This window comes from Cavia porcellus, unplaced genomic scaffold, assembly GCF_034190915.1.
Source record: "Cavia porcellus strain 051 isolate PalLab524CR breed Dunkin Hartley unplaced genomic scaffold, mCavPor4.1 scaffold_2, whole genome shotgun sequence".
NCBI lineage: Eukaryota > Metazoa > Chordata > Mammalia > Rodentia > Caviidae > Cavia > Cavia porcellus.
This window is the reverse complement of record NW_026947485.1, coordinates 35,761,487-35,777,957: the sequence shown is the minus strand read 5'-3', so window position 1 is coordinate 35,777,957 and position 16,471 is coordinate 35,761,487. Positions and strand designations below refer to the sequence as shown.

The window sequence follows — 16,471 nt, the reverse complement described above, 5'->3', positions numbered from 1 at the left end:
ATTCTAAAGGTTCCAGTGCTCTCCAATAGTGTCACCCTAGAGACCTCACTTTAAATCATGGGACTTTGAGGAACACAAAGGGAACATATTCAAACCCTAGTAGTACCCAAATCTATTTCTTTATAGCAGCCAAGGTTAAAAACTGCTACTACAGAATGGCACAGGTCAAACATCCCTAATCTGAAAATAGAAAACATGAAATGTTCTGGTAAGAATAAAGTCTATGCACATACTCCAAAATCCAAAAACTCTGAAGTCTGAAATACTGCTGTTTCTAAGTTTTTCAGATAAGAGATTCAACTTGTACTTTTAAACTTCAATTTGCTCAAAGAGTCATATAAAAAGATCACGGTAAAATGCAAATTCATCTTTAAGTCCAATCTGGGCTGGAGAATCAGTCCACAACTGGGAAGTCTCCAAGTGTTGCCAATGCCACTGCTCCAAAATGGTTCTATTCTTTGAAGCATTCTCCCACAGAGTTATGGGACTGACACAAATAAAAAATATTTTCATGGTCTTGGGATTTAACATTCAGGATCTCCTGGGAGGATTCAGATGCCCTAGAGAAATTACTCCAAGGGGTGAGGCGTGAATAAGTAGAGAAACAATATAGTCCACAATTCTACCATCTTACCCATATTACTGTTCCCCATACACTTACCACTTTCTAAAACTAAATATATATTCATATATCTATTTTCTTTCTTACTTATCGTCTGTTTTCCCCCACTACAATATCCTGTACCTCATTTCATACCATAACTTTGGAGGTTGTAACAGGGTCTTGCAGAGTCACTTTATGAATGTTGTTGATTCAAAGAGGAACTTGATAAATCACAAGTCCATGACATAAAGGTACTGTTATGTCATAAATGCTTTTGTTTGTTAAGGATTTGGCTTGCAAACAGAAGCATTTGGTAAAACTTTGGTTTTGTCTGCAGAATCATTTTGGATGATGAACACAACTGTGTCCACCTTTTTTGCACGAGCAAAAATTAGACCACTTTCCCCAGAATCATGGAACAAAGTAAATTCATGAACTGAGACATACCAGTGTATATGCTACCAGTTCATTTAGGGCAAAGGTAAGTAGGGCAATGGCCTTCCATGAGTCTTCTGGACAATACTTAAGTAGGTCTGCCTGGAAAAGAGTACAAGATGAAAAGATGGGTCTACCACTCATCTTTGCAATTGCAATTTAAAACACATCTGCTATACTCTGTCCTGTATAACATGAAACGAATGGAAAAGTGCTAAGGGGAAAAAGACTATTTTGCTGTATTAGTTTCCTTCAATTGCTGTAATGAACCTGTCTGGCATAGAAGAACATCAGAAAGAAAAGAAGGCAGCCTCTGGAAAGCCAAGTTCTGAATATAACCATATAATCTGAACTCTATCAGACCCCCAAAGGATCATGATGAAATGGTAGAGACGAAATTCTCACAGCCTCAGGAAATGCATTAATCCATCCTCAGAATTCAATCACTCATATATGCCTATTGGCAAAACTACTCAAGGTCTCACAAAATTAGAAAACTAACAAAATTAGAAGTGCAAGTACCTGAGGCAGCATACGAGCACGAGTAAATCCAGGGGAACAGCGATTTCACTGACCAGTAGGAACTCCACAAGGCCAGCACTGATTCTCTCATTTTCAAACTATAGGTTGCTACCTAGTAGTAGACTGTGAAGTAATTTTAATGAGTAACAACCAGCATATGTAGAATTAAAAACAGAATAAAATAAAAAACATAAGAAGGCAGAATAAATCACAAATAGTATAATTTCTTATATATGAATATATGTATGAATATCCTAGACCATGATAAAAATATACTATTGTAAGCCACAATTTTTAAATTCTGCAAATATCTACATCAAGAAGGATCACCCTTCACATAGTGCACAATAAATAGGCAATGTTCATAATTATACCAAAAGAACATATTCATACTAAGGAACTAAGATGGTATGGCAGTCCAGAGATTGAGTTTGGAGCCAAACTCACTGGTTACTTCAGATTAATCGCATAACTACTCTAAGCCTCAGTCATTCCTTTCATAGGGACAATAAAATTACTGCCTCAAGCTGTAAGAACTTAGTAAAATGTATGCTGAGTTCTTAGGATAATGCCTGGCATCAGTAAGCAAGAAGGTACCCAAACTAGGAATTACTAGCCATATGTCTGTCAGTCTGTCTGTCTGTCTCTCTCTCTCTCTCTCTCTCTCTCTCTCTCTCTCTCTCTCGGTGTGTGTGTGTGTGTGTGTGTGTGTGTGTGTGTGACAGAGAGAGAGAGAGAGAGAGAGAGAGAGAGAGAGAGAGAGAGAGAGAATTGGGACTGAAACCCACCAAATCCATCTCCAGCCCTTGTTTTATGTTGCTTTGTCTTGTTGCTAAGTCATCAAGTTCTGCAAGCTGAGCTCCAACTTGCAATCTTCCTGCCTCAGCCACCTGGAGTGCTAGGATTACAGGCATGTGCCACCACACCCAATTTATTATCCCACATCCAATGTGGGTCTTTTTTTCCTTACAAAAGCGTTGTGACTTTGATGGGGTTACGTTCTGACAAAGTTGAAAATACCCTGAGACAAAAATGCATTTAATACATCCACTCTATCGAACATCTTAGCTTAGCAACACAGCATACTATATTCAGCATTTCCTCAAAATCGTGAGGTGACATGGGACGGGGGGGGCGGGTTCAGCATCACTCGAAGCATTGTGATACAGTATCATATCACATCTCTCTAATCCAAGAAAAGATCAAAACTTACCAGGTAAAGCAATTTCTATTAAATGGTATTGCTTTCTCACCACTACATAGTTAAAAACTCCTAAAACAAACCAAAGTTGTGGACACAGGTATTTCAACAGCAAGATACTAAAGAACATGAGATAAGTTAATTTTCTCAGGAGCACAAGATTGTGGCTACTACATGAGTAAAAACTGTAGAGAACTGGAAGAATTCATTTGAACAAAAAGCTTGCCATTGTAAAAGGGCAAGATAGGAGAGCAGCGTACCCAGAACGCCACAAAGCTCAGACGCAGCAAGGAAGAAGAGCACAGGTCAATAAAGGCACAAATTAAGTCTTCACACCAGCACACCTGAGTCTCTGCCTACAACTCGCTCTTCTTTTAAAATGCCTTTTCAATTTGGCCCATGAAAGTACATAGGACCTTGGTTTACCCTACTTTCTAATCTTATTCAAACTGTGGGGAACCACATACTGTGTCCTTAAGAACCAATTATTAATTAGAAACCCTGGAAAGCTGGACAGCACTCATTACCAAATCCAATATCAAAAAAAGGATGTAGATAATTACTATATTTGCCTCTCCAACTGGTCTTGATGAAACATGCTGAAGTAATTCTTGACATAAGTGTCACCAGTGCTAAAAGCGCTCAATTTACTGGTACCTCATCAATGGCATGCTTGAAGCTCCTATTGCTTGCTGTTAAACTAACAGTTTATATTAGGCTAAACACAGTTTGGTAGCCATTGTCAAGAAAATTGGAGTTGCTCAGGCATGACAGAGTTACTGATGTTATTTGTTTAGAAGCCTTGTGATTTAGTGAATCACCAGCAATTGTTAAGCAAGTAATTAAACTATAAAGCCAAGACCTGTGATTTTCAGTCTTTTCAAAGCAATAATCATCAAAATTCCAAGTACCATTTAACTGATTCCCTTCTAAACATGCTGGCAACATTTATGTTGTTGTCATTCACCCAGTTGTGTGGTTTGTAAAAACTAGATTATGGCCTTTATAAGAATTATAGTCTACTAAACTACTTTGATAAATATACAAGCTTTAAAGGGGAAAATGTTCAAAAAGTAGTTCATGAGAAGGGGACCTGTAAAGATTTGAATTTGTTCATGTGCATGGGTATCTGAGGTTTAATAAAAACTCACAAAAGTCCTATTTTTAGGACTGAAATGTTAAAATAACTGGACTATTGTTCTTCCAACCTTTTCCAAACATAAAAATGCATTATATAAATTTCACAATTCCCCTAAGTGCCTTTAAAATTACAAGCAATTTAGTCTATGATTCATGTGCCATTCTGACTACATGCAATTTTTTTACCTCACATCTCAATTATATCTTAATATTAGGGGGCTAAAATGCATTAAATAAATCATATTTCATACACTCATGGTAAAGTAATAATACATGCATTTGAGAAGAAATTGCCCTGAATTCTAAGTATATTCATAATTTCATTACCTGCCTTTCCACACAGACTGAAATATTAGGCAGTAGTGCCTACTTCAAGGTACTGATGGAAGCTTTTAAGAAACCTTATACTTATTTGTTGCTGATAATTAATCGTTAGTTAATATAATCCAGCATTTACAAATAGCAATTTAGCCAATATAAAAACCACCTCTTCTAATTAGTGAAACACTGTTACTGATTAAGATTTAATATGGTGGCTGGTATTTCTGCACTATTGGACAAAGAGACTGACTGATCTTTCATTCGTTAAAGGACATTGCCTTTTCAAACTACCTCATTCCTGCAAGATGTTATACTTAAAAACATATTGTTGTTAAGAAAATTAATTCATTAAAAACCTGTATTACTTTAAAAAAAAAACACATCAGTTGTTCCATAAAATGGCAGAAATGAAAAATCCCAGCAAACATCTTCAAGAATTTAAGGAAATTTATGAAACTTGTCAGTCCCAACTATTGTTTTATTTTCCCAATTATTAAACATGAAATAATTGTATCTTTCATTCACAACCCTGTCAAAGAATTTACAAGGTAATTTTATAACATTCATAATTACTTTGTTAAATATGTATTATACCATACATATCATTTTCCATTTAACTCAGGGAACACTAACACTCTTAAAAATTAAATGGCTTCCTCAAGTATACACATCTTCCTCAAGAGACAGAAATATAAAGTGCATACAACTAGGAATTCCATAGTTGCAAATGTCATTTAGAATTTGATTTTAGAAATCAATTTGTTATCTCAAAGAAAGAATGGTCAAGTCCCAACCAGACTAGGCAAGTTCTTATTTAATTCACTACACATGTGAACTAAATCACATAGGAACTCTATAGTCCTAATTAAACAAATTACTCCTTATAATATTGTCTCTAAGTGTCAAATGGCAACAAGAGTACAAAAAAGCAAAGTCAGAAATGGGCAAAGAGCTTTCCACTCTCACAAAAAACTAGGGAAAAAAAACGTTTGAAAGACACACAGGAACAAATGAGTATGTGATATCCCTATTAACACTAATTTCCATCATAATTTCTTTTATGATTCAAATTGGTTAATCTAAATTTCTTTTCCCCAGAGCCCATCAAGTAATAAACAGTCCCTATGGACACTCTCTTTTGAGTAAAACCGTTAAATACAAAGCTCTGTAAATGTATCACAGGAAAAATGACCTCCTCTAAGGAACTAGTTATCTAAAAGGCGTGAGTGATAGAAGGCAAAAACAATACATTTGTCACTCCCGTTAGCAATATTAGTGCTAATGAGAAAGTACATGAACAAGAACATACACCTCTTAATTTGTGTTACAAATAAGGACCAGATTAGTCACAGCTACTTGCATTAAATTTTAGCACTTAACGCTGAAATACTATATGAAGCAATACTTAAGAGGTACAATTTTAGTGATCTAATTACAGTTTTCAAACCATTTAGCACTTTCCACACATAGAAGCTAGATGTGTATGCATGTGTGTTAGTCAGATGGTTCGACATTTAAGGTATAACTCAATTATCTGGCATCCCTAAAAATGAAGTGTTCCATTTAAGTACATTTTCTATATAACTGAGACCTGTCCCTTCATGCACCCTAAATCCCTGATTAAATATGTGGCCATCTCTAAGGGAAATCTTTCTTCGGAGTATTTTACTCCTATGTCCTTATATGAAATAAGAGAGAAAATGGAGAAGTTTTCATGGGGTTTTTTTTTTTTTTTTTGCTTTGTTTTGTGCATGAATAAGGGCTATCATTAGAGAATATTGGTCACTAAAGTACTTTCTACTTTCTTTTTTTTGTCTCTGCCTTCAGTGTTACACTTTAGCAGTCATTCCTCCCACAACTGCTGTGTCAGCTCCTAATACGCAGAAACCTACTCCACCACTCACTTTCGCTGCACTGTATAGAGGAGAATAAGTGAACTTGGTAAGAAAACCATATTCAACAGGTATCAGTAAGGCTCCACATGGGGCACATAAGGTGAAAAGCAGATGCTTTACTTAACAAATTTTATTATTACTCAGAATGGATGGTAAGCTATAATTCCACCCACTTTGTCAGTTTCCATTTTTAATAAAAGAAAGAAAGAGAACTCTTGGGCCCTGAACTCGGTATACACAAGACTAGTTTCACTGTAACCAAAGAAGCTGCTTTTTCAATGATCAATATTCTCTCAAAATACCTGAAAACTAATGCTACCAATTCATTTGCCTTATTCTAAAGCAGGAACAGTTTTAATCCATTCTTTCATGATTGTACCTGCTAAAGTATATAATCTGTGGGTCCAAATATAACAGTGAGATTATAGTGGGTTATAGCTCCTTGCATTTGGTCCCTAAATCTGTAACTATATCCTACTTAAGAAGTAATTATTTGTCATAATTACCCTTGAAGAAAACAAAATTAAGGGCACTTAGTCTTACAACTTCTCAGGCAAGGCAGTTTCCTGCAAAGTTTCAATTACCACCCCAGTATCCACAACTACACTACATTCCTGAGGCCATCATCTTCAGCTCACTGAGTGATCCAGGCTCTCACTGATGCTTCAACATAAGGTTACCCTCAGCTCAAACAATGGTCTTCCTTGTATCAGTCACTCATCAGGACAGCCACACCTAAGCTCCAGGACTGCACATTCCACTATTATATTAGTAACGAGAGATTCTATCTCAACTACAATCTTAATTACTGTTTTTTTAGCCTCATTAGCAATGTGTTAACAATGTGTAATTCTGAAACCCTTCACCTTCACCAATCAGTTGCCCACTAGGTAATACTAGGCTCCCTACACTGCTGGAGACAACAGAACTCAAGAGCACAACACTATTCTTTTTCACACCATTACAGTTATCTTCCCAATTTTTTAAGTTCCCCTCTAACCGAGTTCCTAAAATGGCTGGGTGATTGACAGGGTAGGAATGTAGTCAGGTAGGCATGAGGCCATTTATAAAAAGCAAAGAACAAGGTGTATGATCACAAACAACAGTTACTGATTTGCAGGCTTGACCATGGTATTTGTCTATATAGTTGTTAACCCTTGAAACACTGGCAAGAGTAACCAAAGCAATAAGAATTTAATATGAGTACAGTAACCACAATTTAAAAAGTACTTTCATATCTTAACTCTTTAAATTCTCAAAACAACTTTCTGAAGTAAGCACACAGGTTCATTTGAAAGATGAGAAAACTGAGATCCAGAAAAAAATGTATGCTCAAAGAAATATATGCAGTTAAGATAAGGAGCAAATCACTCTAAGTCATGTGACCCCTGAGGTATCCTCTCTTTGTCCTACAACTCCTTTAGTTCATAATCACTGACTGAACACTTTTAGGACACTAAGGAGACTTCCATTTCCTTCTAGAGAGGAAGGGACAAAGTTAACATACGAGAAAAAGAGAACACTATTACATTCATTTTAAAGAAACTCTATACCTTGACTAGTTTATTATCCTTGATACACAAGACCCAGGGTTGATATAAATTATCTGCGATGTATAACAGCTTAATGGAGTATGAAATAGATTCCTTTTTTCACAGTTAGTAAAAGTTCTGGAGTTCTTAATGTTGTTATATACAGACTAAGCATGTATCCAACCTATCCAGACTTTTGACAGAAGCATCAATTTCCTAAATTGTTCTCTAATAACTGCAAGTAAAGGTAGAAAAAATTACAGTGTTAATAATTGCAATTCTCCAAAGATTCTAAAGAACCCAGTGTAATTTCAAATTATTGAATCTGTGACTTTACACATCAAGAGAATTTTCAGACAGTTTCTCCTGTGAGTTTTTATATTAAAAGGAAATATCTATATGAAATACACTCAAGAGCAAAAAATGATATGATGGTTTCTAGACTGGTATTATAGACACAAAGATACTATATAAGAGCATCTGCAAAATATGAACAGAGAAAATTGTATGACACAAATGTCCTCTTAAAAAGAAGCAAGTAATTCTCTTTGTTTATAATGAAACCAGGAAGAGTTAGCTAAATTAACTTCATGGTGTACAATCTAGTAATACATATTAAGAGCAAGATCTATAACCTATGGATAGTCTGCCACTAGACTCTGATTGGCAGAAAGGAATTTCCACTGATTATGAAATATTCAACCATACACAAATAATGCGGCTGAATAATAAGGCAGAAATAATGAGTAACAGAGAAAAGGACCTAAGCAAAGGGGGAGGAGGAAAAAAGAGAAAACGTAAGAAGTATGAATCAATCCTTTGAATAATAAGCCATCTAATATATCTAAATATGAGAAGCACAAAAACTCTAATTTATATATACATTCTTGATATATATTCATATGTATTTATAGAGAAGGGAATAACCAAGGCACTTGAGAATTAAAATGCTTAATGAAGAGAGACTAATGTTCATTTTGGAGAATAGATAAATCATACCAAATATTCAAAATTACAAAAGATTTGCCTTAAAAATATTTTTTAAAGTATACATATACAATAACTAATAGTGCAGTATTTGTTCAAGGATTGGGAAATGTACCAACTGAACAGAATTTAAAGACCCAAAATAGCCTTAAGTCTACATTAGAATATAATATAAAACCAAGAAAAATCTAAAGAAAACTTGATAAATTTTATTTACTCAAAAACTGATACTGACACCAGAAAAATCTGGTGAGACACCATATGCCCAAATAAATACAAGACTGAATACAAATGTCATTGTTAAAAAAAAGTGAAAACAAAAGTAGAAATGAAACAGAAATTATTTAAAGCTTAAAGACAGATAAACCTGTCTAAACATATAATTACTATAAAAGAGAAAGACTGATCACTGTGACTAAAATTAGAACTTATAAACGAAATGAGACACTTAAGAAAAATATTTAAACCAATAATGAAAAATGAAAACTGATTTATGAATGAGAAATTCAATTTAGCAGTGTGTGTGTCCCTCTTAAGAACCACAAATAAAAATTCAATTCTTCATTTTCAAATAAATAATAGAAAAATTACAGCATCCAATTTTGATAAGTGAGCAAGGAACTAGGCATACTCACATACTGTTTGTAGGAATATAAATTAGTACAAACTTTCTCGAGAGAGAAAAGTATTTGTGTGATTATGTGAATAATTAATATATTAAAATATACTCTTTTTACCCAGCTTCTAGAAATTTACTGAAAACAAAAAATAAGTCATGATAGCAACTAAGATTTATCCAAGAAGATACTCTTTTTAAAAATATTTTGGTAACACTGGAGGGGAAATATACAAATTCCCAAACAGGGAAGTAATCATATATCTAAATTACGTATCTATAAAAAAAACTTGGAAGAATATTAATGATATAGAAAATATATGCATAATATATTGCTACAATAAAAAGATTTTAAAATAAAGAAAGTCACTGACTTTGCAGCCAGTTATTATATCTGCGTTCTCTCTGTAAATCTGCAGCATGTAAGTTTGTCAGCAGACTTTCTTGTTTTTCTAAGCACTTAATCTTCAAACAACGGCAATGTTTACTTCCTTCTTTCCAGGTTTGTCTTTCTATTTTTTGGTCTTATCTACTGGCATTGGTTAGTACCTTCAGAACAATACAGTACAAATAATGTGCATTCTAAACTATTCCTGAGATTAGGGAATGTATCTTTTAAATTACTATAAAGAATTATGATGGCTTCTTGAGATTTCATTTCTTAAAAATGTTATGAGAAGGTTGACCTTAAACCAGCACTACTTACATTAAAAAGATCAGTTAAATAAATGCAGAACTGTAAAACATCTGAAATAGTACTTTTCAAATAAGGTATAGTATTTTAGATTTCAGTTCTCTGTGATAAATGAATACAACACAAAATACAAATTTCTTATACAAGGTCATATACTTACACATGCCAGGGATTGCCAAACACCAAAATGAATTCCTATTTTCTACAAAGACCAAAAAAGTTATATGCAACAAAATGATTCCAAATTCTTTACTTTAAAAAATGATAAATAAGGGACAGGGATACAGCTCAGCAGCACAATGCCTGCCTGGCAAGCACAAGGTCATGAGTTCAATTTCTGATTTAAAAAACCCACATAAAGATAAAAGAATAAGAAAAAGTGACAAAAAGAAAATACAAGAATAAGAAAGAACGAAAGAGATTTAAGTGAAAATACATCAAGAGTAACAAGAAAAGGCAGTACTGCTATTAAGAGCAATCATTTATGTAACATGAATCTAAGAAAACCTAACTGCTTTAATAAAACTTGTTTAAAACAAACTTTTTAAAAAATTAAGCCACTTATACAAATACTGAAGCTCAGTTATAATGCAGACCATTCACTAGAACCCAAAAAGTCCTCAAAAGATTTCTGAACTTGAAAAACTCTGGTATATAAAATGTGTTATTTTATTCCCATGAGACTGTTCTACACAATCTAAACACCTGTTAGCAATTACATCCATAAATGCTAGAAATTCTATGAAGCAATCTTAAGAGGGCAGATTTACATAGGTCAGATAAACATTTTTACTGAAAATGATAAACAGAACCATCTGTAAGCACACACTCTCCAAGCATCCATTTAATAATTATAAACTGGATAAAAACTACACACATCATTACATAAAACATTATGCTGATGATTACTATATCTAGCCTTGAAAAGATATGCTCAGTTTATTATTAAGGAATAATTCAATTTATCTAAAATCTTCTGGTGATCACTGTATTTTACTTTCTGATAACGAGTAAAATTTCGAGACTATTTAAACATTTTTGGGATGTATCTGATTTGTTGAAAATATGTACCAACATGTGTGGCATACAAGAGGTCCTCAACAAATATCTTTCGAATAAAAGTCACCCAATTTTAGATCTCTAAGGCGACAATATCATGAAGAGTTTTTCTTGTAATTTTATTGGTTGGGTTTAGCGGCTAAGCTTATTAACAGACTAGACTCTCATGTCACGAGGGGTCTCATTCAACAGGGAATGGCAAACCTTTTATTGCTAAGAGTCACAAGCAGTTAACACAAACAATTTCTATCCAAGATGATTAGCCTCATATTCATATTTTTAAAATATAATAGTAGAGTAAACATTGGTATATATTATACTAGTTACAAAGTGATAGGATTCTGCTTTTAAGCAAACTTGCATCTGTTACTAAACTTATAGCCATATATATACATATATATATCATATGTAAACTTTTATCAAACTAGTAGATAAATGAATAAATAAGCAACTTACATTACAATGCCTTTAGATAGCCTTTTCAAAGAGGAAAAATAAACTCTTTTCTTTAATTACTTTTAATGTTCAACTCCACAGTCCCTTAATACTGTTCTGAAACATTTGCCAAGAAAGTGAGTTCTACCTGTTATCTGTTTGGTCACAAAATGTACAAGATACAGCATTCTTTTATACTACACAGAATAAAACTCCACCCTTTCTCAAGACATGAACTTATTTACGAGACAGATCACTCCTCAAGTATTAGAAAACCTGAAAAAGATTGTTTCTATATAAAATAGGCTTTTCTAAAGCAGGTAAACAAAATAATAATATCCTAGTAAAATAACCTTCTTATATGCATGGCTAATTACTACTAATCTTGCTTTAAAGTTATCACAAATGTCACAGTTGAAAGCATAAACTATTAACCAAAACCTGAATGAAATCAACTATGTAGTACAAATAACAAGAAATAAAAGGTACTTTAATCTCAACAAGCATACTTATTTGGCTTTTGTATTATTTCTTTTCCTTCCTTTCTCTCTCATTTCTTCCAAAGTATCTTCAAATTCTTTTAAAACTTAAACATAAATTTACAAGAATAAAAATGAAAAATCTGACAGCTAATAAGCATATTAACTTAAAGTTAAATACCCAAGGTCAAAAGAAATACATACTGTGATCAAAATATACAGTAAACAGAATTTTAAAAAATTTATTACAGAAGACATAATGCCACTAATCCCCCTCCCCCAAATGTTCCTCCTTCCTTCCTTCCTTTAAGCACACTTTTCCTATCCTTCTTGACTCTTTCTGAAGCAGTTTTGAAAGTTCTCCTTCATGAATGTCTTCAGTAACTCTGTCATGGCTAACTTGATACTTTGTACCTATATTTACTTTTCCTGATTGTTACAGTTAAGGATTGTGCAGAGAACAATTAGAATCAGGACCTGGATTTTATATTATTTTTATAATGGTCACCAGGAGCTAACACAAGAAAATGCAGGCAATCTATCTGCAACAACCAAAAACACAGAATATTTAGTCAAGGGCCTAAATCCCATAGCAATGTCCCACATGGTCCAGATGAAAACCCAGAGCTCATGACAATGCCTCCCACAAAGCCAACTGGAGGTCCAGAGCCCACAAGAAGGACTCATGCCAGTCTATTTTTACGGATTCGTGCCAGGAAGGCCCAAAGGTCAGCGGTGGAAGCTAGAAAGTACATGCTAGCAGGGTGGAGGAGCTGTGCTGGTGGGATGAGGGTTCTACGCTGGAGCCAAGAAGTCACACTCACAACAAAGACCATGGCTGTCCTGGAAAGCATCACAGCCATCCTCAGCTACCCGGAGGTCCTGAGCTCCTCCGAAGATAGGTACAGTCAGGTACATGCCAGGAAGCCAGCATGAGGAGTCCATCCTGGAGACCAAGCAGCACACGTCTTCCTCTCCAGAGCCAGGAAGCAATGTTCGATGTCAGGACCAAAGCTTCTCCAAGAGAATGAATGGCTCAAACAGCAACTCATAAGACAACCCACAACTCCTCAATGTAATAACACATTAATGCCTACTTTTTCCTTCCCCACCTCTCTATTTATGCTGGCAACTTTCCTCACGTGGGATATCTACGTTCAGTACCATGCTGATGTAATCCAGCTGGTGTAAAGGTGACCACCAGTTTTTAATCCATAACACTGTCATTCTGGCTTTGAGAAAGAGCCAGAAGTTACATAGTGCCAGATACAGTGAATAAGGTCAATAAGGACACAGTGTAATGTTTTTATTAGATTGCCTTTCTGTTAGCTGCCATTTGGCAGCATCATTCACCATATTTTTGATTATACATAAAAACACTCATAAAAGAAAACTTCCAGAAGTGCTTTAGAAAGTGACAAGATTGGCGCAATAAGTGTGATCAAAGATAGAGGGTATATTTTGAGGGTGATTAATGGCAATGTGTTTTATAATAAAATTTTTAACATTCATTATATATTTTGATCACCTCAGAGAACCACAGATTTTTGAAGTATAAAAACTTCTCTAAATAATGACCAAATTTTATACTTAACAGATATTGAAAGACTTGAATGTTTAGCGTAGCTGTTGAATATCTTTGTTTTGAAAAATTATACTTTTGAAGCAATACAGGTTGATGACAGCCAGAAATATAGTATTTGATGACGTTACAATATTATTGCATTTGATAATACAGATCTACATAACTACGCTTTAAAAAGTGTTAAAACTTTCCTGCCAATTTTCAAATGTTAAACACAAAAGAAAAACCATCGACTAGCCAATTTACATAATTAAATTTGATATCTTCCTGTTGTCACTTTAATTACATTTCAAATATAATATACAGCTATCACTAAAACTCTAAAAACTATTATCCCCATAAAAGTGTGACAGTGTTCTCTCAGTTACAAGAGACAGCCACTAACAAAAAGGAGTCAATGCAAATCAAAACTAAATAAATATACAAAATGTACAAAGTCATTACTAAATAGACTTTTAACCAAACATACGTATCAGAAATTTCTTATTTTGGAACTTCCTTCTTAGCCTTCTACAACCTCAAGAAAAGTGATCATGTAACTTTATAGTCAATGTTTGAACTGAAAATGTTATTACGGTTTTATCATCCACCAGCCTGGACTCCAAATGACTTCTGGCTGTTCCCCAAAATCAAATTTATTCTCAGCTAATGAAGATTTATCACTTTAGAGGATATTCAAAAGGAGGTTTATTTTAAGGCAATCCTTGAAAGTGAAAATCAAAAGTGGGTACAGTGGGAGAGGGAGAGAAGAAAGATTTAAACCTGGAGAATAGGAGGTCTAGTAAAATAAACACAACTTCCTAAGGAATCGCCTTTGCAAGAAAAAATAAGTAATGCATGATTTGGGTTTATTATAAATCAATAATCATTAAATTATATTCATAGTTTAGCAAGCATAAATTAACTGGTTGATGTTTAAGGCCCCTGTGCTTATATGGCCAAAAATAATACCCAAATTCAAGAAAAAACTTTACTACTGAAAATCCACCACTAATGTTCAAATAATGCGTGTCTATTCAACATACTTTGCAAATGGCTTTTTTCCTCCATTACACCACTGACAATTGACTTTCTCACAGCCAGAGCTTTAAAATCGCAAAACAGATTTTGAAGACATTTTCTGTAATTAAAAACGGCTGCTTAGGCACAGAGAGAATTTCTCAAGGATAATGTTGCTTTTCACTTTTCACTTTTCCCTTGGAAGATTCAAATGAAAGAGAAATGTGTTGAAATCAAGTACTGCAATTAGAATTCCTTTGGTCCATCACCCCTTTTCAAAATTTGTTTAAATATTATAGATTTTACTGACAATTTTTTAGCACCACAATATCTAGAAAATAATTGTATTTGGTATTTTAAAATGGATATGTCTATCAAAAAGTCAATATGATTTATAAACGCAAAGAACTGGTCAAAAATGTTAACTAGATACTTTTAAAAATTGGTTTTTCATCAAAAAGCTCAAATATCAGTTTTGGAGTACATGTTATTGTGCTAGATGTTAACTCTTCCAAATACCCCTATTTATTGATGATAGGGCCTCAGATTTTTGGAAGACCTCATTATTATCCTAGGGGGAGGGAGAGACATTTCCTAGTTTCTTTTGATGCTGGGCAGGCACAAAACCACAAGGAAATTGATAAACACACTTTCTAGCACTTCTACAAGAGATGAGAGATGACCTTCCTGCCCTAGTCCGTCCTGTTGCCTGGACAAAGGCGTAACAAAAAGGTGTCTTAGATTCAGTGTCTGAAACCAAGACATAATATAATGTTTAAAACTATGAATTTCATTTCCTCTTTTATTTTAAATTTCAGACAAGATCTCACTAAGTTGCCTCCATTGGCCTCAAACTTTGGATCCTTTACCTCAGCCTCCTGAGTAGCTGAGACTACAAGACGTGCCACAATATCCAGTAAGATCTATCTTCTTATGAGCCTATATTTGTTTGCTTAAGCATCATAACAGTAATTGTTCCAGAATCCAAAAAAATGAGACATCCACCAGAAACAGAAATCACCTTTCCTACTCAGTGAACTGATTCTAGATTTTAAACAATCCAGTAATTAAGAAATAACAAAATAAAAAATGAATAAATTAAACTTATACAGTGTTGACAATGCAAACAAGTATCTGGATACTACTTAATAAAATGTCTTAAGTTGTGAAAAATTAGAGTATAACCTATCCAAACACCAAGAAAAAAAAACCCTCACATCTCTCTAAAAAGGTAGGAAGTGTGTTGTACAGGACTTGTACTCTTGATGGGACTACAAAAATCATGCTACATTAGCTGTGATGACTTATATTTAGATGTCCCCCCAAAGCTTCATGTGCTCATAGATGAAGCTTTTGAAAGCTTTTGAAAGATTGGTTCATGGATGTAAGATACTGGATTAGTCCACTGATTGGATCAGTATAGTTCTGGGCATGACTTACATGAAAATAAGGTGTGGTGGCACCATCCAATAGGCTTGTAGTCTGGATAGAATAAAAAGGGAAAGAAGAAAACTGCACTGTTTCCTGTCTGCCATGCCATAGACTGTTTCCCCTCTGCCATGCTCCTCTTCCATCCCCCTCTGCCTTAGAGCCAGTTTACTAATAGGATGAAACCTCTACAAACTATGAGATAAAAGAAACCTTCACTCCTTTAACATATTGTCAGGTACTTTATCCCATCAATGAGAAAGTAACTAAATCGGGGCTGGGGATTTAGCTCAGTGGCATAAGCACCTGCCTTGCAAGTAGGCGGTCGTGAGTTCAATCCCCGGTACCAGAAAAAAAGACAAAAAAAAAAAAAAAAAAAAGTAACTAAATCAGGAGCATAAGACAGTTAAAAAGATATGTCAAAGAAAAGTCTAAAACACAGACCAAAATCAGACGCTTCCATCCTTCCAACTGTCAACTGTATAAATGAGACACAGCAGCCTTCATATCATAGTCTTTCAATTTGTTTTGGACAATAC

At 34.3% G+C, this 16,471-nt stretch overlaps 1 protein-coding gene across 3 annotated transcripts in view; it reads right to left on the bottom strand.

Moving 5' to 3' along the window:
- Chchd3 (coiled-coil-helix-coiled-coil-helix domain containing 3) overlaps positions 1-16,471 on the bottom strand; it is a 269,090-nt gene that overhangs the window by 136,347 nt on the left and 116,272 nt on the right. The window contains exon 5 of one of the 3 annotated variants that reach the window (XM_063240579.1): positions 1,052-1,141. The exons of the other annotated variants lie outside the window; for them this stretch is intronic. Within the exon in view, the coding sequence (XP_063096649.1) occupies positions 1,052-1,141 (90 nt within the window). The remainder of the gene's footprint in view (positions 1-1,051; positions 1,142-16,471) is intronic. 3 annotated transcript variants of the gene reach the window in all.